Source organism: Sarcophilus harrisii, chromosome 2 (genome assembly GCF_902635505.1).
Source record: "Sarcophilus harrisii chromosome 2, mSarHar1.11, whole genome shotgun sequence".
In the NCBI taxonomy this organism is placed as follows: Eukaryota; Metazoa; Chordata; class Mammalia; order Dasyuromorphia; family Dasyuridae; genus Sarcophilus; species Sarcophilus harrisii.
The window spans coordinates 358,164,178-358,188,991 of record NC_045427.1 but is presented as its reverse complement, the minus strand read 5'-3'; the positions used below and the strand labels follow the sequence as shown (position 1 = coordinate 358,188,991).

At 34.0% G+C, this 24,814-nt stretch overlaps 1 protein-coding gene across 9 annotated transcripts in view; it reads left to right on the top strand.

Moving 5' to 3' along the window:
• The window catches only part of PPP2R5C (protein phosphatase 2 regulatory subunit B'gamma), a 204,500-nt gene that overhangs the window by 14,556 nt on the left and 165,130 nt on the right, over positions 1-24,814 (top strand). For 7 of the 9 annotated variants that reach the window (XM_031953232.1, XM_031953229.1, XM_031953231.1 and 4 more), the window contains exon 3: positions 16,603-16,762. The exons of 1 other annotated variant lie outside the window; for it this stretch is intronic. In XM_031953232.1, coding sequence (XP_031809092.1) covers positions 16,603-16,762 — 160 coding nt within the window. Of the gene's footprint in view, positions 1-13,231; positions 13,350-16,602; positions 16,763-24,814 lie in introns of those variants that run through there. One more of the 9 variants, XM_031953230.1, reaches the window with a different exon arrangement.

The window sequence follows — 24,814 nt, the reverse complement described above, 5'->3', positions numbered from 1 at the left end:
GCTGGACAGTGAGGTAGAAAATCCAGAAAAAAAAAATTTGAACATATGGCCCACATTACAGATACAAAAGAAACTAAAGGCTTATATTACACAGAAGCCTTATGTCTATATATCTATTTGATGTTAGTATTTTTCTAGATAAGTATCAGAAGACACTGGACATGCCACAAAAATTGGCTGTCTTTAAAGATAGGAAGCTCTTGTAGGTATGAGAGTTATACTAGAATTAGTTGACTATATGAGTAAGATGCACAAAGTGGTATATGGTAAAGCACAAAGATGAAAAAAATCACTAAATAAAAACTTATACGATGTCAAATCTGACCTACTTAAACTATTGATATAAAAAAGGAAAATGGATAAAAATAGATGTTGACACAGTAATCATTTCCTACTGAAGTTTACGGTGCCTGGCATATAATTAGGTATTCTTATATATGCTTGTTCCCTTACTCTTTTTCTCTCTCCTTTTCCTTCCTCTTCCTGTATTCTTCCATCCCTTCCCCCCCAAACCACCTCACCCCTGGAAAATCATAGCCAATGGCAAAAAAAAAAAATAAAAGGGAAAGAGTGAGAAAAAAATATACTTCATTCTATGTTCTAAGTATCAGCTCTCTATGTAAAGATGAATAATTCGGTCAACAAACATTTGATTTTCTTGACAAAAAGAAAGATATGGCAGTTCAGGTAATGATGGTTTAGAAATTAAATTCATTTGCAAATCCTCACAGTAAGGAAAGTAGAAAATTATGAGTACCATCTAGTAGAATCCTGAGAAGTTTTGAACTAAGGAATATGATTTTATGAAAAACTACTTGTTTAAACCAAGTCACCCAGGAACATTGAAAAATGAAAAATTGAGGATAATACAAACAAAAATTGAAAATTCTTGGTCAATTTTATAACAAGCTATTTTCTTTATCAGTTATAGTGTATCACTACATTTTAGATTTAGAAATATCAGGGACTCTAATATTAAAAACAAATTAAGATGGGAAAAAGAAGTGAATTAGATTAAACACTCGCAATAGAGATCCATACTGTTTTGAAGGCATTGAGAAATAGATTCTAAAGATACTGAATCATTGGGGAGGAAATAACAAGCATCATTACTACTATAAAAATCAACAGAGGCAGTTAGGTGGTGAGTGGATAGAGCACTAGTCCTGAAGTCAGGAGGACCTGAGTTCAAATGTGATCTCAGTCACTTAACACTTCCTAGCAGTGTGACCCTGGGCAAGTCACTTAACCCCAATTGCCTCAGCCAAAAAAAAAAAAAAATCAACAATTGAGAAGTTTTTTAACTGGTCCAGCTTTTTTTTTTTTTTTTGGTGAGGCAGTTGAGTTTTAAGTGACTTGCCCAGGGTCATATAGCTAATAGTGTTAAACTTTTCAGGCTGCAATTGATCTTGGGTCCTTCTGACTCCACTCTCTACTATACCATCTAACTGTCCCCAGTCCAGCCTTTCTTGAAAGGATTTGGAACTACAACTAAAAAGCAATTAAGCTGTATATGTCCATTAACCCAAAGATACTACTATTAGAAGTCTACCCAGAGATCAAGGAAAGAAGAACCCATGTGTCCAAAAATATTTCTAGCTGCTCTTTTTGTTGTGGCAAAGAATTGGAAACTGAAGAGTTGCCTATCAGTTGGGGAATGGCTGAACAGGTTATGTTATATGAATGGGATGGGATGCTACTGTGCTATAAGAAATTATTAAAAGCATAATTTCAAAAAAAAAATTTGGAAAGACTTCCATAAACTAATGCAAAGCAGAGTGAACAGAACTAGGAAAACAGTTTATACAATGACAACAATATTATTAAGATGAACAACTTTGGAAAAACTTAAGAAATTTTATCAATACAATTAACCACATTTCCAAAAGATCATGATGAAACAATATAGAAAGCTGCTGGGTTTAGAATGCACATTGAAGGATCTTCAAGAGATGGCTAATATGGGAATTTTTTTTTGATTGACTGTACATATTTATAATGGGTGGGGGAGTGGAGAAGGAAATTTGGAACTGAAAATAAAAATTGAATTTTTTTTGATTCAAAGAAGGTCAATAATTACATGGGGAACTGAATGCGATTTACAACATAGCACTTTCACTCATTTTGTTGTTGTTTGCTTACATTTTGTTTTCTTTCTCATTTTTTTTATCTGACTTTTCTTGTGCAGCAAGATTATTGTATAAATATGAATACATATATTGGATTTAACATTTTAACATTTTTGACATATATTGGATTACTTGCCATCTAGGGGAGGAGATGGGGAGAAGGAGGGAAAAATTTGGAACACATGGTTTTATAAGGGTCAGTGTTGAAAAATTTTCTATGCATATGTTTTGAAAATAAAAAGCTTTAAAAAAAATACATGCACTTTTTCAACTCTATAAAATCTGTGGAACAGTGATCCATTCAACATATATTTCAAGACTATCCTTAATGAAAACTTGAGAAATGAAAAGGCAGCATTTTATAAATGCTCTTCTGCAACATACCACATCCTTTAGTTAACACAGTTAACAAAAAGATGCAAAGACCACAAGATCCCATGGATTTTGTTTTTAAAGAAGTATTTGAGTAGAGCAAATTGTTACCTTAAAGGATATTCTTTAGCAAAGTGCATATGTTGGGATCATACAAGATTTTTTGATAGTTGCAACAGTAGAAAGAAATTTGATTATATAATTATTCATATTAAGCAACGTATAAGACAGAGAAACATGCCCACTAAAAAGTATTTGCATATCAAGCATAGTATCCAACTAAAAGAGGAATTCTTAATAGATGGTGAGATTCTTTAGTTGCTCCAATTTGCAGACATCATTGTGTTGTGTTTATACGAAACCTTTTAGACATTGGAAAAAAGAGAGTTAAGCATCCATCGCTTATCACTTCTAGCACCTGGGGACCTAAGGGTACAGACAGCAAGGACAGCCAGGTATCCACGATGATAGTGATTAAGCCCTTGGAGCTAAAGCTGAATTTATATACTGTGCAAGACCCCAATTCCTCAACAAACACATAACCTCTTTCCAAAGTAGAAGCAATGAAACATATCCAAAAGGTACTCTAGTTGTAGAGTAATAGTTCACTCCTCATCTCTGACTCCTCACTTAACAGATGGTAGTTCTGGTATGAGGTGGTAGAGCATGAATTTATACTCACTCCATTATTTCATCCCAAAATGTTGAGGGGATAAAGTACATACAGATGATGTTCCTCTTTGGCACAAGTACTCCACTCTCCACCTTTAGTCTAATCCTAATTTTTCTCATTTTATAAATAAATAAATGGAGGCCCTATCAGGCAAAATGTAGGATGGAGAATACTAGGATGATCAAGAAGTGTTTTTTTTATTTTGTTTACACAGAACCTTAAAAGTGGCAGGTAGGTCACATATATTTGTTGTTGAATATGTATCATTAGCTTGTACTAGTTTCTGTGGGTTCATTGTTTCAGAAATTCCCTGGAGCCAGAGTTGGGCTCAGTTAATTTTGCTAGGATTAATATTATGTGCTTTCAAGGTCTGAAGCATAGTATATCTCAGCAGCCCAGACAGAAATCAGGAAAAGGCAAAATATACTATTTTACTTGTGCCCTTTACCCCTCGTGGGAAAGCTGAAGTCTTTCTGTGTTGACCTATCCTGTTCCTAGGGTCACAGAACGACTGTTTGCTCTGGCTCATATGGCTTCTTGAATTCCAAAGCACTTTCCCATCCTCAGTTGTCTCCACACCTTCCTCCTGGAAGGACTAAAGAGATTATAGCTTTTTTTTTTTTTTTTTTTTACTTTCAGGGACTTCTAGATCTAGTCATTTGTGCCTATCTGTGAACATGTATATTTAGAAATATCATGTGGATACATGTGGTAGCAATCCCTTTACCATATATACTAGGCTCAGCATTAGAGATAGCTGAGTCCAGAAGTTAAAATAGGAGATTTTAGAGCTGGAAGGAAGAGTATTTAAGAGATCAACTGATACATCTTGCATATTTCACAGATACAGAAATTGAACCAGAGAGAAGTGACTTGACTTCTAGCATCCTCCTTATTTGAAATTTATAATACTATATTTGCTCTATATTAAGTGATAGACTTGAGAGAATTTTTGTTTTTGTATTATTATTGCTTAGCACTCTGCCTTGCACATATATATAGTAGGAGATTAGTATATATTTAACTTGAGATAAAGTTGTTTTAGAGTCTAGAAATGTATGTATAAAAAAATAGCATGTTACTAATTCAAGGCTGCATATAAATGCTACATGAGGAACATGGATCACAAGTGTTGGGAGGAATCCCCAAAGAAGTATCTACTACCTGTTTGCTTGGCAAAGTGGAATGTAAACTTCTAATTGACCTTTTCTTTATAGGTGAGGGGCACACAGGCTCTAAGTAACACTGATACAATTTCTCTTTTCTGTGGTTTTGAATGTTCATTCCAATAACAAAGTTTCTGCTGACAGCCCACTATCACACAGCTTTCTTATTAAAAGATTGTGTTGGTCACTGTTGCCCTGATTGTCCATGTTTTCCTCCATCCCCTTAGTGAGCTTGGTATCTTCAGCATCATACCTTCATTGTTTTCTTGTTCAGTAATTATGGCAGAGCTCTTGGTAAATGGTCAAAGGATATGAACAGACAATTTTCAAATAAAGAAATTGAAATTATTTCTAGTCATATGACAGGATGCTCCAAATCATTATCACTCAGAGAAATACAAATTAAGACAATTCTGAGATACCCCTACATTCCTCTCACAGATTGGCAGAAAAAGATAATGACAAATTTTGGAAGGGATGTGGGAAAACTGGGACACTGATAATCACATTGTTGGTGGAGTTGTGAACGAATCCAACCATTTGGGAGAGCAATTTGGAACTGTGTTCAAAAAGTTATCAAACTGTACATACCCTTTGATCCAGCAGTGTTACTACTGGGCTTATATCTCAAAGAGATCTTAAAGGAGGGAAAGGGACCCACATGTGCAAAAATGTTTGTGGCAGCCCTTTTTTATAGTGGCAAGAAACTGAAAACTGAGTGGATGCCCATCATTTGGAGAATGGTTGAATGAATTATGGTATATGAATGTTATGGAATATTATTGTTCTATAAGAAACAATAAGCAGGATGATTTCAGAAAAACCTGGAGAGACTTGCATGAACTAATGCTAAGTGAAATGAGCAGAACCAGGAGATCATTGTACATGGCAACATCAATATTATATGATGATCAAATCTGATGCACATGGCTCTCTTCAACAGTGAGATAATTCAGGCCAGTTCCAATGATCTTGTGATGAAGAGAGCTATCTACACCCAGAGGGAGGACTGTGGGAACTGAATGTGGTTCACAACATAGCATCTGCACTTTTTATGTTGTTGGAACACAAGGTTTTGAATTATCTATGTTGCAGAATTATCTATGCATATGTTTTGAAAAACAAAAAGCTTTATTTTTTTTAATAACTTTTTATTGACAGAACCTATGCCAGGGTAGTTTTTTACAACATTATCCCTTGCACTCACTTCTGTTCCGATTTTTCCCCTCCCTACCTCCCCTTCTCCCCAAAGATGGCAAGCATTCCTATACATTTAAAATAGATTGCAGTGGATCTTGGATATAATATATGTGTGCAGAACCGAACAGTTTTCTTGTTGCTCATGGAGAATTGGAGTTAGAAGGTATAAATAACCCGGGAAGAAGAACAAAAATGCAAGCAGTTTACATTCATTTCCTAGTGTTCTTTCTTTGGGTGTAGCTGCTTCTGTCCATCCTTGATCAATTGAAACTCGGTTGGATCTTGTCTTTGTTGATGAAATCCACTTCCATCAGAATACATCCTCATACAGTATCGCTGTTGAGTATATAATGATTTCCTGGTTCTGCCATTTGCCAGCATCAGTTCATGTAAGTCTCGTAATCCTCTCTGTATTTTTTCTGTTTTCATTTCTTACAGAACAATAATATTCCATAACATTCATATACCACAATTTACTCAACCATTCTCCAATTGATGGATCCATTCATTTTCCAGCTTCTGGCCACTACAAACAGGGCTGCCACAAACATTTTGAATACAGGTCCCTTTTCCTTTTTAGTATCTCTTTGGGGTATAAAGTAGAGTAACTGCTGGATCGGGTATGACAGTTTGATAACTTTTTCATAGAATTCAATTGTCTCCAGAATGGCTGGATGTATTCACAATTCCACCAACAATGTATCAATGTCCCTGTTTTCCCACATCCTCCAACATTCTGATTATCTTTTCCCTTCATTCTGGCCAATCTGACAGGTGTATAGTGGTATCTCAGAGTTGTCTTAATTTGCATTTCTCTGATCAATAGTAATTTGGAACACTGTTTCATATGAGTAGTAATAGTTTTAATTTCATCATCTGAAAATTGTCTGTTCATATCCTTTGACCATTTATCAATTGGAGAATGGCTTGATTTTTATAAATTAGAGTCAATTCTCTATATATTTTGGAAATGAGGCCTTTATCAGAACCTTTGACTGTAAAAATGTTTTCCCAGTTTATTGTTTCCCTTCTAATCTTGCCTGCATTTGTTTTGTTTGTGCAAAAACTTTTCAATTTGATATAGTCAAAATTTTCAATTTTGTAGTCAATAATGATCTCTAGTTCTTCTTTGGTCATAAATTCCTTCCTCTTCCACAGGTCTGAGAGGTAAACTATCCTATGCTCTTCCAATTTATTTATGATCTCATTCTTTATGCCTAAATCATGAACCCATTGTGACCTTATCTTGGTGTACGGTGTTGTGTGGGTCAATGCCTAGTTTCTGCCATACTAATTTCCAATTTTCCCAGCAATTTTTGTCAAATAATGCATTCTTATCCCCAAAACTGGGGTCTTTGGGTTTGTCAAACACTAGATAATTAAGGTTATTGGCTGTTAACAAAAAGCTTTAATTAAAAACAAAATAAAAAATTTCTGAGGTAAACTCAGAAATTAGTTTCTAGTTATGCCTTTAACTATTGGTAACCAAGGATAAACAGAACAGTAAAGAGATAATTATGTCAAATTGTAAAGTTTTTCCAGCATATCTTATAAAATTTGACATAATTAGGTTTCCTTTAATTTTATGACACTAATATCCCTTTAGTTTAAAAAAAAAAAAAAAGCTCAGCTTATTAGGTGACACCAAACTATTGCTTAAGAGATATCAATGAGCTAAGAATGATTTTTACAGTTTTAAATATAAGGAAATTTGATGGACGAGATTTGGCCTTTACCATACTTTGCAAACTCCTGCTTTAAAAAACAAAATTCTTTTTTTTTTTAATGTGTATAAGAATATTCATTTGAGCGCAAGTTTGGTATTTCTTCTATTTGGCTCTGCCTAATTATCTTTGTAAATTTGTCTCAATAAAGTAGAGCTTGGTAGATATGCCAAAGCTCACTCTGTTTCTGTTGGTAAGTGGGGGCTTGCTTGGGTAAGTAGAAAGGAGGAGAAAGGTGTGGAGGGAAATATTAATTGTATTGTGAATGTGATAGTTGTAGCATTACCTGTGGCAGCAGTTAATTCACATGCTGAAGAAGATCATTCCATATCCTGTCTTTGGCTATTTAATTTTTGTAGTTCACAACTGTCATCTCCTTGCTTAAAAACTGTCAGTAACTCATCATTACCCCAAATACTATCTAAATTTTATTTGCATGGCATTTTAGATACTTCATGATTGGGCCTCCAACCCTCCTTTACAATTTTATCTTCTCCAACTCCTTTTTACAAATTGAATTGAAGAACTTGTTCTATATATATCCATTTGGACTTAAGGACAAAGGAGATAGCTTGTGCTCAGCTGATAATTTATTGAAGTTAAACAGCAAATACAGTTATTATAAGATACTTGAGCTGGAAGGAACCTTGGAGGTAATCAATTCCTCATTTTTCAGATAAAGAAACTAAGGCTAACAAGGTTAAATTACTTTCCCAGGGTTACTTTAAAATATTATTCCAATGATGGCAGGCCTTCTTGGAGAGAGGGAGGAGGGAAGGGAAGGAGAAAGAAAAATTTGGAATTCAAAATTTTACAAAAGTCAGTGGTGAAAAATAAAACAGTATTGAGGGGGGGAAAAAGACAGTAATATTGTTCCATTCCTATGACTTGAACAGGGCTTGAACCCATGACCTTGGCATTATTAGCATCATATTCTAACTGACTGAGTTAGCTTGCCACACAGTGAAGCTCTAAGTTGGTCTGTGTATGTTAATTAATTCCATTGTTTGTGATGTAAAACCTATGTTCCCTTCTTAGAATAATGTGCTTGGTTTTTTAAATGCATAAGTGAAGGGAATGTTACTGGATTTAGTTAGATCTTAATACAAATAAAGATATAAATCTTCAATTAAGACTCTAGTCAAATAGAAAGGTGCTCTAAATCACTATTGATCAGAGAAATGCGAATTAAGACAACATTGAGGTACCACTACACACCTTTCAGATTGGCTAAGACAACAGGAAAAGATAATGAATGTTGGGGGGATGTGGGAAAACTGGGACACTAATACATTGTTGGTGGAGTTGTGAACTAATTCAACCATTCTGGAAAGCAGTTTGGAACAATTCTCAAAAGGTTATCAAACTGTGCATACCCTTTGATCCAGCAGTGTCTCTAATAGGTCTGTATCCCAAAGAAATCATAAAGGAGGAAGAGCGACCTACATGTGCAAAAATGTTTGTAGTAGCACTTTTTGTAGTGGCAAGAAACTAGAAACTGAATGGATGCCCATCAGTTGGAGAATGACTGAATAATTTATGGTATATGGAGGCTGTGGAATATTATTGTTCTATAAGAAACGACCAGCAGGATGATTTCAGAGAGGCCTGGAGAGACTTATATGAACTGATACTGAGTGAAATGAGCAGAACCAGGAGATCATGTACACAGCAACATCAGTATTATACAATGATCAATTCTAATGGGTGTGACTCTTTTCAATAATGAGATGATTCAGGCCAGTTCCAATGATCTTGTGATGAAAAGAGCCATCTACACCCAGAGGAGTATAGGAACTGAGTGTGGATCACAGGATAGTATTTTTACTGTTTTTGTTGTTTGCTTGCATTTTGTTTTCTTATTTTTTCTTTTTTGATCTGATTTTTCTTGTGTAGTATGATAATTGTGGAAATATGTATAGAAGGATTACACAATATTGGATTACTTGCCATCTAGGGGAGAAGATGGGGGAAAAGGAGGGGGAAAATTGGAACACAAGGTTTTGCAAGGGTTAATGCTGAAAATTATCCATGCATATATTTTTAAAATAAAAAGCTTTAATTAAGAAAAAAATCTTTCCATCCAAGTTTATGAACCTCCTGAAGTCTATCTGCAGACCCCAAGTTAAGATTTCCTGATCAGACATGTGAATTGTCACATCACTCATGATGTGACATTTCTTGGGACTGAGCTGAGTTTTCCTCCCTTAGATATACACTTGGTATAGCGGAAATGATATTTGGAATCAGGAAGACTTGGGTTGTCACTTTAACTCTCTAAGCCTTAGTTTTTTCATCTGAAAAATAGTGGTAATAATGTTTTTGGTGCTTATCCCATGGGGTTATTATATGACTCAGGCTATTATGTGTAAAATATTGTACAAACTTTAAAAGCATTATATCAATATTGGTTTTCATTAATCCAAGGGAACAAAAGGAATTAAAACCTTTTACAGATGGCTCCTAAGATAAGCAATAATCTCAAAAATGACAGAATGAAATCTGTTTAAATCTAAAACAAACCATTCAGCATCTTAGTAATATCAGTCTGTTTCAAACATTGATTATACTTTGATGAAATCCTTGCTGATTTGTTCCTTCTGCGCTACAAGCCAGGAGTAACATCTGCCCTATTAACCAACATGGCACTTTGTACCTGTCTTATGACATTTGTTCAGCCCTGTGTATCTGTTTTTTCTTGTTAGACTAAACTCTTATTTGGATAGATAAAGACTATACTTCTTTCTTCTTTGTATCACAATTCTGTTTTGCATGTGGCAAGTACTTGATAATGAATGAATGCAATGGAAGGGATTAATAACCTTTGTTCTATAAGTAACAATAGAATTATAGAAAGTTGAAAAGGATTCCAGTGTTCATATAATCAGATTACCCATTCCATGTTGGAATTCTCTTAACAGTATCCCAAGTGTTCAATCTTCCTTTGCTTAGACACTTAAGGACAGGGGATACTCACTACTTGAACATGTTAAGTATTCCACTCTTCATTCCACTCTTGGACATTTCTATTTATTTGTAAGCTGTTTGTCATAATGAGCTGATATACCTTCCCGACTTTGTGCCAGGCTTTATGTTAAGCACTTTACTATTATTATTTCATTTGATTCTCATAATAATTCTAGGAGTTAAGGGCTATTATTATTCCCATTTTGCAGATGAGACTGAGCCTGACTGGTTAAATTACTTATCCAAGGTTACACAGCTAGTAAGTGTTGAAGTGTCAGGTCTCTCTGACTCCATATTTGGTCTTTTATTTACTGTATCATCAGCTAAACATGTGAAAACAAGATTAATTTTTTTTAACGAAATAGTTTTTAGAGGTATTAAGAGAATAAATTGGAATTTTTCCTCCCACTTAGTTATGTCTAGTAAGGGAATATGTTACTAGAAGGAAAAAAAACCTCCTAGATCACAATTTACAGATAGTATGTGTGTGTGTCTGTGTGTGTGTGTGTGTATGTGTGTCTGTGTGTCTGTGTCTGTGCCTGTGTATGTCTGTGTGTCTTGTGTGTGTGTTTTCTTATCTGATAATCTCCAAGTTAGGTTTTATTATCATTATTCTTTAAATAAGGAAACTGGCTCAAAATGTTATGATTTGCCCAATTTCCAACAGCTGTCATTTGCTGACGTGTTCCTATCAAAGAAAATAGTTAAGCAGTGTTTTTGTTTTCTTTTTCATTTTTTTTTCCTTTTTGATCTGACTTTTCTTGTGCAGTATGATAATTGTGGAAATATGTATAGAAGAATTGCACATATTTTGCCACATAAGGGAGGGAATAGAAGAAAGGAAGAAAAAAATTGGAAAATCAGATTTTACAAGGGTAAATATTGAAAATTATGCATATACTTTAAAAATAAAAAGTTCTTAAAAATTAAGTAAAATCATTGTTTACCCTCATAATTCTCTACAAGGGGAGGGAGGAAGTGTTTTCCTCCTCATCTGTTTACTGAGAACAAGATAAAGTCTTTATAGTCTGAAGATGGATATCTTTATCGATAGATTTTGTTTAATGTTGTAGTCGTCGTTTTTCTGACTTCACTGTGCATCAGTTCATGTAAATTTTATATGTGAATTCATTCTTTTTATTCATTGTTTCTTACAATCGTAGACCAATAAAACTTAACCACCCACCCATCTTCCAACTACTATTAGTTGCCTTTTTTGGATCAGCAAGTGTAGAGAAAAAAAAATTCAAAGAATTGGAGAGAGTGGAGTGTTTTATTTTTTCAAACATTTAGCAAAGGCAATCAAAATAGCAACTGCTTCTGACAAGTGTGTACTGTATAGCATATCCACAATCCCTCCCCTCTTCTGAGAAAAGGAAAGTTTGTTTCATCAGTTTTCCAGTAGTGAAAATAATAATTACGATTAATCAAGGTTAAAGTTGTTTTTTAATATTTAACACCATTGTGTATATTCTCTTGGTTCTACTTTACTATTACACCATGGAATTCTTCCAATGTTTCTCTGAATTATTTCACATAAATAACTTCTTATGGCAACTAAAATCCCACCTTGTACAGGAAGCCATTCCCAACCTCTTTTAATTCTAGTGCCTTTCCTCTGCTGATTATCTCTAATTTGTCCTGCATATAATTTATTTTTCCATAGTTGTTTATGTGTTGTCTCTTCTATTACACAGTGAACCTCTTTAGAACAAAGACTATCTGCCTTGCTTTGTGTTCCTAGTGCTTTGTCTGGCATTTAGTAGTCACTTAATAAGTAAATATTTATTGATAGATTGGCAATAATCTATTATATTTACATACCACATTTTATTCAGTTATTTCTCAGTGGGTATTGATTTTGCTTCTTTTTTTTTTCCAACTAAAAAGAATGCTGCTTTGAATTAGTTTGCTGATACACAGGATCTTTTTTGTTTTAATCATGGATCTCTTTGGGGCATATAACCTAGTAATAAGTTACATGATTTTAGGTTATCAACAAGTTTGTGGCTTGTCTTGCATGAAACTTCAGGCTTTTTCAGATTGATTATATCATTTCACAGTATTATTAATAGAATATTAATGTATGTATCAATTTACTGTATTAACTGAATATTAATGTACCCCTCTTGTTTCTTTTTTAAAATCCCTCTCTTTTGATGGGCAAAAGGAAAAACCATGGAGTTATTTAAATTACATTTTTTCTTATTTTTTTTTCATATACTTGTCATATTCAATATGTTTCCAAGACTTATTGATTTTACTTTGACATCTCTTGCATTCCTTTCTTTCTTTCTGATACTGACATTGCCACCACTTTAGTGTAGGCCCTCAATGTTTCTCTCCTCTCTATACCATTTTCCATTTAGCTATCAAAGTGATCTTCCTAAAATAAAGGTCTAACATGTTATACACACCCCTGCCCACCCAGTCCAGTAGCTATCTCCTCCAGAGTCAGATTTAAAATTCTGTTTGACATTCAGGGCTCTTCATAACCTGCCCTGCCCCTTCCACTTCTCCAATTATCATCTGCTTTATACCATACCCACTACCCTCCAGGTACTCAAGTACAGTTCATTGACCCTGGCCTCCTTGGTATTCTTCAAACAAGGTATTCCATCTCCTCAACTCCTGACATTTTCTGTGGCTGTCTTCCATGTTTGGCATTCTCCTCATTTTTACCACCTGGCTTTCCTGGCTTCCTCCAAGTCTCAGCTAAAATCCAACCTATGAGAAAATGCTACCAATCCCCATAATGCTAATGACTTCCCTCTGTTGATTATTTCAAATTTATCTTGTATATGCCTTGACTGTATGTACTTATTTACATATTTTCTTTACAATTAGACTGTGAGCTCCTTGATAGTACACTGACTTTTGCCTTTCTTTCTATGTGTAGTAGGCATTCAATAAACTATAGCTATATTTCAAATATTGCTAGTGTTAGGGGCATGATTGGCTTATAACAAAAAGCCAATGACCATCCTATCCTCTCTTCAGGTGGAATTTTCTATAGAGGTTTGGATTGGACACAGAGATTTGAAAGTCAGCTGAGATCATTGAAAAAGAATGTATGGAAAGAGAAAAGGGGACCCAAAGAAAAACGGCACCGCTGAAGGTGGTACTTGGATTATTGCCCCTTAATTTTTGTCTTCTTTTTACTGATTAATTAGTTTGTATTTATGTATCTCTTTTTATTTTTTCCCATGTCTCTCATAATGTAAGAACCTTGAGGATGTGGGAATTGTTCGATTTTATCTTTGTATCATTTGTATTATTAGAACCTTACATAGTAACCTACACAGCATGTAATTTAGAAATGTTTATTGAATGAATAATTAGAAAATACTACTACTATATTCATTATATTCTGAAGCTTATCTAATCTATTCCTCTGGTCTACTTTTTAAATAGTATCAAGTACTTTTGAGTACTGCTGCTTTTATTATACAGTTTTAGATTTGTTAGTGCTATGCTCTCTTTATGCCTGCATTTTTCATTATTTCCATTTGAGATTCTAAACCTCTTATTGCCACGAATGAATTTTATTTTGTCTAATTCTATAAAGTTTAAATCCCTTACATTGTTGGTGGAATTGTAAATACATCCAGGCATTCTGAAGAGCAATTTGGAACTATGCTCAAAAAGTTATCAAACTGTGCATACCCTTTGATCCAGCAGTGCTACTACTGGGCTTATATCCCAAAGAGATTTTAAAGAAGGGAAAGAGACCTGTATGTGCAAAAATGTTTGTGGCAGCCCCCTTTGTAGTGGTCAGAAACTGGAAACTGAGTGGATTTGCATCAATTGAAAAATGGCTGAATAAATTGTGGTATATGAATATTATGGAATATATTGTTCTGTAAGCCGTGACCAACAGGATGATTTCAGAAGGGCCTGGAGAGACTTACATGAACTGATGCTTTGAAATGAGCAAAACCAGGAGATCATTATATACTTAATGATGATCAATTCTGATGGGCGTGGCTCTGTTCAACAATGAGATGAACCAAATCAGTTCCAATAGAGCAGTAATGAATTGAACCAGCTACACACAGTGAAAGAACTCTGGGAGATGACTATGAACCACTACATAGAATTCCCAATCCCTCTTTTTTTGTCCACCTGCATTTTTTATTTCCTTCACAGGCTAATTGTACAATATTTCCAAGTCTGCTTCTTTTTGTACAGCAAAATAACTGTTTGGACATGTATACTAATATTGTATTTAATTTGTATTTTAACATTTAATATATGTATTGGTCAATCTGCCATCTGGGGGAGGAAGTGGGGGGAAGAAGGGGAAAAATTGGAACAAAAGGTTTGGTAATTGTCAATGCTGTAAAATTACCCATGCATATTACTTGTAAATAAAAAGTTATTTTTAAAAATGCCAATGACATTGAAAAAAAGTTTAAATCTTTGGCATTTTAACTAAATAACTAAATCTGTAAATTAATTTAAATAAGATAGTTGTTTTTCTTTTATTGATGTATAAACTAACCATGAACAATAAATTTCTGCCTTTGTTCTTGTTATGATTATTTTGTAGCAGTGTTTATAGGCGTTCTAAATGTGTCTTGGAAGTAACTCACAGGTATTTTATATATTCTGTTAATATTTTGTTTAGAATTTCTGTAACTTTCGTCTGTTTTTTTTTTGGGGGGGGGGTTGGTCCAAGATTTTATTGTCAAAGGAAATTCTCATCTCTGTGCCTATTGTACTGACTGTCCCCTATAATTGGAAAGCACTTTATCTTCAAATCATAAAATCTCTCTTCCCCTTCAAAGTGATGCTCAAGTGCCACCTTCCTCATGAATCTTTGATTCCTACCCCCTCCTCAACTTGTAGGGTTCTCCTTCCTTCTCTGCCTTTTATTTATTTTGTGTTCTGTAATTTTTCTGCACACATGAGCATACATATATACATTGGCTACCCTGATAGAATATAAGCTTCTCAAACTTGAACTGTTTTTTTTTTTTTATCTTTGCCTTCCAGTGCCGCCTTATTTATTGTTGTTCAGATATTCATAATGTCCAACCCTTTATGTCCCTGTGGACTACAGCATACCATTTCTATCCATGGGGTTTTCTTGGCAAAGATAGTGGAATGATTTCCTTCTCCAGTGGATTAAAACGAACAGAGAGAAAGTGACTGGGTCAGGGTCACACAGTGAGTATCTAAGGCTGGATTTCAACTCATTTCTTCCTGACTCCAGGCCTAGCATTCTATCCACTGAGCCACTTTACTGCCTTGTTTTGTTTTGTTTTTTACTTTAAAAGGCCTGGCACAGACTCAGATATGATCGACTATATATTGACCACCACCCTGCTACTTTTATCCTTGGAGGGTTTGTCTGAGGCAGTGGCTAAATACGGGGACCATATAATCAATTTTTATCAGAGAAAGGGCTTAAACTCAAGTCTTGACTCTAAGGCCAGCTTGCTAGTCTGTTATTGCAGAGTAATATACTGATTGCATTTGCAGATTTACTTGATATTTTATTTATTTATTTGATATTTATTTTATGTCCTACTATTTCATTCAAGAAGTTCAGCAAGGTAAGCACACTGGCTTGACATCATGAAGGCTAAGCTTCATGAGTTCAAATCCAGTTTCAGACTCTTACTAGCTGTGGGATGCTGGGCAAGTCACTTAACCCTGTTTGCCTCAGTTTCCTCATCTGTAAAATGCATTGGAGAAGAAAATGGCAAACCACTCCAATATCTTTGCCAAGAAACCCCCACCAATAATTAGATTTTGGTTTTAGATGTTTACTTTTGATCATATTAAAATTAGGATCTTTCCATGTCTTTGCTTTTTAAGGTTTTAAACATAAATCAGTGCATTATTTTATCAGACATTTCTATGCCTATGTTAAATCTTTGGTGTTTGTTGTTTTCATAATTGTTTTCCTAATATTGATTTATTATTGTCTTTCTAATATCAATCCAAGTTGGTCATGAAATAATTTTTTGGATACATCACTATTCCTATTACTAAGATTTTCTTTAAATCTTTTGCATCAATTTCAAAATCAGTATTCATTGAGAATGGTTTATTCTCTACTTTATTTCTCTCTAGTTTGAACATCAGAAATTATATCTGATAAAAAGGAATGTGTGAGGGGGCTTGATACAAAAAGATTTTATTTTGTAAAGTAAGTACAAATATTTTTTTTTGAAAATCATGATGGTTGATGGTACAGACAGTAGTCATTAGAAGAGAATGTTTAACTTGGAATATAGTGAAATAATTAATGAAGGAATAAGACAGACTAAATCGAAAATTGTTTTCTGAATCTTTATGCTACAAATTGCAAGAACAGCTTTTAAATATACAATTTTGTTTTGTTTTTATCTTAAAAACAGATTTCCATCAAGAAAAACAGCATTATTCCTTCCCAAACTACATTGTCTAAAATGAAACTACCTACTCCACAACCTATAGTGAAAAAAGAAAAACGCCTAAGTACTTCAAGGTTTAATGTTAGCAATAACAGGGAACTACAAAAACTACCAGCTTTAAAAGGTACTTTTCATTATTTTTACCTTGTCAATGTTTATCTTTTAGGGGAAGGAAAAAAGAATGTTAATGATCTTTTGTCATCATTTGTGATTCTTTTCTTTTTGTATTTTATAAAATTTCCCTCTCAGTCTCTATTTTAGACTGAATGTATCTGCGTACATAATAATTTAAATTATTTTGACAAATGTTGCAGAAATAGGTAATAGCTGCTAAAAGCTAAATAGCTACTAAAGATGGAAATATGATCACAAGTGAATTGTAGGTCTTTCTATTACAAATAGTACTAAGGTAAGGTTTTTTGGTGCTTCTGTTGTGTTTTCCCCCCTCCCCCCATGAACAAAAGTGAATTATTAAGGAAAGTATAAGATTATTCATTGGAAGGGCAGCTAGGTGATACAGTGGCCACTAGCCCTGAAGTCATGAGGATCCGAGTTCAAATTTGGCCTCAGACTTACTTAGCACTTCCTAACTGTGACCTTGGGCAAGTCATTTAACCCCAATTGCCTCAGCAAAAAACAAACAAACAAAAAACCAGATTATTCTTTGGTCGTTTGTAAGAACAGTGGAAATCCATAAATTTGTTTTCTCAAAGAAAACTTTTCTTGCCATGCATCATTAATTTTTTTAAAAATCTGGGCTAAGTACTTGTAGCTCATAATTGTTAACAACCTTTAATATTCTCACATTTGCAAATAGTTCTGCCCAATTGTTTTAAGATTCCATAAGGATTATAGAAAAGTTTCTGGGCTGATGCTAACAGACGAGTTATTTATTAATGGTTTAAAAGTTAAGTAGAATTTCTTTTTATATAGATTGATGCAATTACGTAATCATGTAAGAGAATATGTATAATGCCTGCTTTCTTGATGAAAATGTATTATGTATAAAGAAGAAAATTCTTTTAAAATTCCTTTCCATCATCATGCTGTCCTTCACTAGCTTGATTAAATAAGTATCTCAAAATAAAGATAATCTTCATTTTGAAATCCCTTAATAATATAGTACTTATACACCTTCTATCCAAACCTCATTGAGGTGATTTTGAATGGTAATGGGAATGCTAAAAAGTTTTTGAACTTAATTTTCACACATTTCCTAAAACATTATTTTTGGAATATTGCTAGGATTGGTGAGGTTGTTTTTGGTTTTTTTTTTCCCAACCTTTTCAACTAGACATTCTCTACCACATTGGTTGTTGGGAATAAAGTGCTTGGTGAACTTTACAGTATTGCAAAATTGTAAACTGTTTGGAGTGAGAATGATAATTCATACTTAAAACTTACAAAGTATTTTCCTCACAATTCTTCAAAGGTATTTATACAGATATTATGATGTTCACTTTACAGATCATAAGATCATATATTTAGAACTGGAAGGAACTTCAAAAGTCACCTAATCTAGCCCCTTTCATTTTACATATGAGGCTGATAAAGATGTGACCTTGTTCAAAGTCCCAGCAGTTAAGTCCCAGAAAGGAGGGAGAGTGTGCAAGCAACCTGTATAGGAGGCTATTATAATAATATAATTCAGAGATGAAGAGAACCTAAACTTAAAATGAAGTTGGTTGTCTCTGGCAATAGAAGAGATCAGATTTGAAAAGAGGTAGAGACAGTAAGATTTGACAAACTGATCCAGAGATGTGGAGGGAAAGAGAAGGAGGAGTTGATAAAAATCAAGATTATCCTGGAAGATACCTTGGGATACTGGAAATCTGGTGGTGCCTTCAGTAGAAATTTTAAAAATGTGAAAAAGCAGTAGGTTTGGGGGTAAAGATAATGAGCTCAATTTTGGACATGTTTGAACTTGGGATGTGTTTGGAGCACCCTTTCTGAAATGTCTATTAGGCAATTGATAATAAGAGGATTAAAGCTCAGGGAAGGAAATGGTTGCTAGAGATGTTGATTTGAAAGTCATCTGCATAGTTCATTAAACCCATAGGAGTTGATGAGATTGCACAGAGAAAGTATGTAAAGAGAAGAGGAACCCCAAGAAAGTCTTTAGGTCTTTAGGAAAGTTGCCTCCATAGTTTGAAGACATGATGTGGTGATGAACCACCAACAGGACACAGAAGGAATGAATGATTAAACAGATAGAAAGCTAAACTTTGCAAAAACTCAAAAGGGTGTGGAAGAGAGCATATGACCTACAATGTCATTGAATCAAACAGCTGAGAGAAGGATTAGGAATAAGAAAAGATCGATTTGACAGTTAAGAGATTGTTGGTCATTTTGGAGGACCATTTGTCTTGTGGAAAGCAAGGTTACAAAGGAATCGATGTGTGAAAATGTGAAAAGTCTAGACAATTTTTTTCGCCTTTGGAGTTTGATTTAGAAAAGAATGAGAGATGGTTTGAGGGGCAGAGTGAAGTGTCTAGTAAATATTTTTAAGGATGAGGGGAGAGTTGATAATGTTTGAAGACAATAGAAAAGTTTGAAATAGAGTAATAAGAGACAAGATCTAAGAGAAGGAGGGATGATTGAGATTCTCTAGCAGTTTGCTAGAGAAGGTGGGAGGAGAGGATGGGATCAAGTGCAGAGGAACTTTCCTTGAAAGTCAGTAAAAGAGCCACCTTATTATGAGAGACTGGGGAAGTGAGGAGGAAAAAGTAGGGGATGCTTTCAAGAGTTTTGATGTGAAGAGAAAAGGAAAAGAGCAGTCAATGACCTTGATTTTTTTTTTCAGTGAAGTAAAAGGCAAGATTCTCAGCTTAGAGAATAAAGGAGTAGCTGTAGAAAGCTTGAGAAAAGAAAAAATGAGAATAACTGTGTCTATAAGATTATGGGTTATAGTCAGAGAAATTTCAGCAGTCTTAATTAAGGAAATAGAATATTTACAGATAAAGGTTAGATTCTGGATGTTACTATACTTGTGAAAAGAACACCAAAAAAATCATGTTTTCTTTTGTTTTGATTTTTTTTGTTTTTAGCTCAAAATATTTGTTGATAATAGAATAAGGATAAAGTTTGAAAAGATTTCTTTATATTTCTAAATTATCATTCTTAATGTATTTTTTCAGTATGGCATTATTTAATGTCTTAAGTTAGGCAGGTTGCATTTGTAAAAAGCACTTATGAAAATTTTACACTTACCAGTATTATTGTATACTTGGAAAATTATAATATTCTGATGATCATTAAGGAGGTGATTATATTGATGTGAAGTTGTCTCACTTGAGTGATATGAAATTGTATTTTATTGATTTGATATTTTAGAATACTCATAGGCACATTATAAAATAAGAGTTTTACATATTTATTCATTTCTCTTCCTACTTGTTTACCATTTAAAAAGTTATTCTGGTATTGTGATCTTATGTTGAGAGCTTAGGTGTGGACATCAGAATACCAGGGAAATCTATTTTTAGTCATACAACTGAATTGCCTTGACTAAAATGTACATATATTACTTGTTGGGACTTGTTTTATCTTAAAGACTTTTTTCTTTGTGAATCAGTACAAGTTATAATTATCCTCTAACAGATTCCATAATCTAAATGATATTTTATTTTTCATGCTATTTACTTCAGTACCATAAAGGTTCTTAATTTTGTCATTATGAGTAAGCATCTTTCTCTGCTTCCCCTCTCCAAACAAATGCACATGTTGCAGCCACTCTAGCATTTAATAGAGTTGCAGTTGGAGAAAAATTTATCCTTTCTGCCAACCTGATGAGTAAACTCTTCAGATTTAGCTGGGCTGGTTCTCCAGTGACATACATATAGTTTATGATGTGTACTAAGGATGTTTGTGATATATTAATCTAGAAGGAAATGCATATTATAATCAGAGGAGCACATAAATAACACACTGTATTAATGTACAGAAAAGGCTTTATTAAACCTTAAAGTTTTCTTTCTTTGAAATCAGCTACTGTCTTGCATTTTTTCCATAAATAATAAAGGGTGGAGTTTTTTGCATCCCTGACTAGTTTTTAGTCTAAATGTTGTGTAAATTATGACTTTCATTTTAAAAAATATCTCATACTTACAAAAACATACTTAGAAAATCATTGTTAAAGCCAGAAAGTGAGACCTATAGAGATAGGCTAGTGCATGCAGTCTCTTCATTTCACAGGAAATTGAGATTCATGGGTTGCATGTCCAGAAAGGCTCTGCCACCATGCCTAGCTTTTCTTTCTTTCTCTCTTACAAATTTTAAAAACAAGTCACTTACTACAGTTTCTCTTCTAGCACCCAATTTTTTCTCATTGATGAAGATAAGGTTTTCCTTCTAAAAGAATAATATTACTCTTAAGGTTAATTAAGAAATTATAAATTGCTATGCTATGGACAGAAAGCTCTAGCACATGTCTGAAAGTCCCTCTTCATCCTATATGAGGCTTCCATGCTAGGTTTCTGTTTCCCAAACATTTCATTTATTTCGTTCTTTTTTAAGAAGTCAATAGTATATGTCTATGACATTATTAATTCTATTTCTTTTTCTATTGATCTTCACTCGTATGCTTTCTATTATGTTTCTTCTGACTATGGTTCCTGAATTTCTCACATGCATATATATCTACTTAATATTTAAGGCTATTTTCCAACCACCTTTTATCCAATCATGAATTTATCATTCTACTAAGTCTCAGTAATATTGCTGGCTTCTTTCTTAGATTTTGCTACCTTTGGATTTTGGGATGTGACCTGCTATTCTTAAATATGTTGTAAAAAGTGCTAGATTTAGGGTGTAGAGAACCTGGATTCAAATCTTGGCTCTGCCACTTTCTACTTTTGTGACTTGTTTAAATCATTTAGTTTCTCATTTATAAAATGCTGGGATCAGACTGATTGCAAACAGATCCTTCCAGCTCAAAATGTATGGTCTCATATTTTGGTGTATCTATCTTGACAGATATATCTAGGAAATTTTCTCATTCTTCCTTCATTTTCAGTTTTAAACTCTTTTCATGAGATTCACAAGACTTCAGGCAAATATAATTTTTCAATTAGGTTTTTTTTTTAAAGTGTTGATGCCTTGCCATTGTCATTTCTTTATTTTTTTTCAAGTAACCAAAATCCATCGAGAAGACAGAAGAATCCCTCTTACATCTCCTCCCCTCAGTTGAAAAAGAAAGAAAAAAAAAAGTGCTTTGTAATAAATCTGTGCAGTCAAGCAAAATGATATTGCACATTGGATATACCCCAAAAAAGTCTGTCTTCACTCTGGATCCATTACTTGTTAGGAGGTGGTAGGTTGCTACATTAATCAAAGTTCTTATATCTTTCAAAACTGTTTTTTAACAATATTATTTGTTATTATATAAAAACATTCCTTCTTAATGGTTTTTGTTAGATGCATTCTATCCCTGATCAGGAGTCTGCATTTCCTATATTTTAAACAAAAGGTCAAGAAATACATATCTTTTTAATCTGCTTAAATCACCTTGTAAATCTGCCTTTCTCAGCAGAAGTCCTTGGCAGCAATTGCCCTCAAAGACACAAATTTTAGCACAATGATTTTTAGATGCTTTCTGGCCTTTTGTGCCTATGTAAATCAATAGAAGTTAGTTATCTAGTTTGATAAGCCTTGGGAGTTACTCAGTCACATTTATATTCATACTCCCAGAAGGTAGTAGTTCCCTCTGTTGTTAATAAGTCAACACAAAACTCTCAAATTTCCTTTCTGGAGTTTACCAACCACTATGACTTGTTTTTCTTGTTTCCTCTTACCTTTCCTTGATGATTTTTCATTATCATAGAATTATTACTTTAGATCTGGAAAGAACCTGAAAAGTTTCTCCTAGCCTAACTAACTCTTCCTTCATTTTATATATGAGAAAACTAAATCCTGGAAAGGATGGATTATTTTCCATGGTCACACATGCAGCTAGCTCCTAACAAAGCTAGAATTTGAACTCGGGTTCTTTGATGCAGTGGATATAGAGCACTGGGCTTGACGTAAGAAAGACAGCTTCATGAGTTCAAATCTAGCCTTAAACATTTACTGGCTGTGTGACCCTGGGCTAATTGCTTAACCCTGTTTGCCTTAGTTTCCTCATTTTTGTAAAATGAATTCAACCCAACAAAAGCAGAGGTAGAGCAGGAGTGAAAATTATCACCACTAGTGTTCAATGTTATACTAGAAATATTAGTTTTAGCAATAAGAGAAGAAAAAGAATTTGAAGGAATTAGAGTAGGTAACGAGGAAACAAAATTATCACTCTTTGCAGATGATGTGATGGTATGCTTGTAGAATCCTAGAGAATTAATTAAAAAACTATTAGAAACAATAACTTTAGCAAAGTTGCAGGATATAAAATAAATCCACATAAATCATCAACATTTCTATATCTTATCAACAAAGTCCAGCAGCAAGACATAGAAAGAGAAATCCCATTTGAAATAATTATAGATAATATTAAGTATTTCGGAGTTTTACCTGGCAAGACAAAGTCAGGAACTATTGGAACAAAATTACAAAACACTTTTCACACAAATAAAGTTAGATCTAAACATTTGGAAAGATATCAGGTACTCATGGGTAGGCCAACCTAACAAAATAAAAATGACAATTCTACATAAAATCTACTTATTCAGTGCCATACTAATCAAACTGCCAAGAAATTACTTTATAGAGCTAAAAATAAGAAATAAATAAATGACAAATTTCATCTGAAAGAACCTTTTGGTCAAGAATTTCAAGGGAATTAATGAAAAGAAATGCAAAGACTCCAGTTTCTGGCATAAGAACTCACTATTTGGCAAAAATTGCTGGGAAAACTGGAAAATAGTATGGCAGAAACTAGGCATTGATCAACATCCAATACCCCATACCAGGATAAGGTCAAAATGGGTTCATGATTTAAATTGACATAAAGGGGATATACTATAAGCAGATTAGGAGAGCAAGGGATAGTCTTCCTCTCAGATCTGTGGAGAAGAGAGGAATTTATGGCCAAAGAATAACTAGAGAACATAATGAAATGCAAAATGGGTAATTTTGATTATATTAAATTAAAAAGGTTTTGTACAAACAAAACCAATGCAGCCAAGATTAGAAAGGAAGCAGAAAGCTAGGGGAAAATTTTTATATCCAGTCTGATAAAGACCTTATTTCTAAAATTATATAGAGAGAATTGATTCAAATTTATAAGAATGTAAGCCATTCCCCAAGTGATCAAAGGATATGAAAAATTTTCAAAGGAAGAAATTTAAGCTGTTTCTAGTCATATGAAAAAAATGCTCTAACTCACTATTGATTAGAGAAATGCAAATTAGGACAACTCTTAGGTACTAATTCACATCTCTCAGATTGGCTAAAATGACAGGAAAACAATGATAAATGTTGGAGGGGATGGGGAAACTGGGACACTAATCACTGTTGGTGGAGTTGTAACTGATTCAACCATTCTGAAACAATACCCAAACAATGCCCGAAGGGTATCAAACTGTACATATTCTTTGATCCAGCAGTGTCTCTATTTGAATCTGTATCCCAAAGAGATCTCAAAGGAGGGAAAGGGACCCATGTTTGTAATAGCCTTTTTTGTTGTGGCAAGAAACTGAAAAGATGCCCATCAGTTGGGGAATGGCTGAATAAATTATGGTATATGAATGTTATGGAGTATTATTCTATAAGAAATGATCAGCAGGATGATTTCAGAGAGGCCTGGAGAGAGTTACATGAACTGATGCTAAATGAAGTGAGTAGAACCAAGAAAACATTGTAAGGGCATCTAGGTGGTGCAGTGGATAGAGCAGCAGCCCTGAAGTCAGGAGGACCTGAGTTCAAATGTTGTCTCAGACACTTAATACTTCCTAGCTGTGTGACCCTGGGCTAGTCACTTAACCCCAATTACCTCAGCAAAAGAGAGAGAGAGAGAGAGAAAGAAGAGAGAGAGAGCATTGTACACAGAAACAGGAAGATTATGTGATGATCAATTCTGATGGATGTGGCTCTTTTCAACAATGAGAATGCTTCAAGGCAATTCCAATAGACTTGTGATAAAAAGTGCCACCAAATCCAGAAGAAAAACTATGGAGACTGAATGTGTATCAGAGCATAGTATTTTCACCTTTTGTTCTTATTGTTGTTGCTTTTTTTTTTTTCTTTC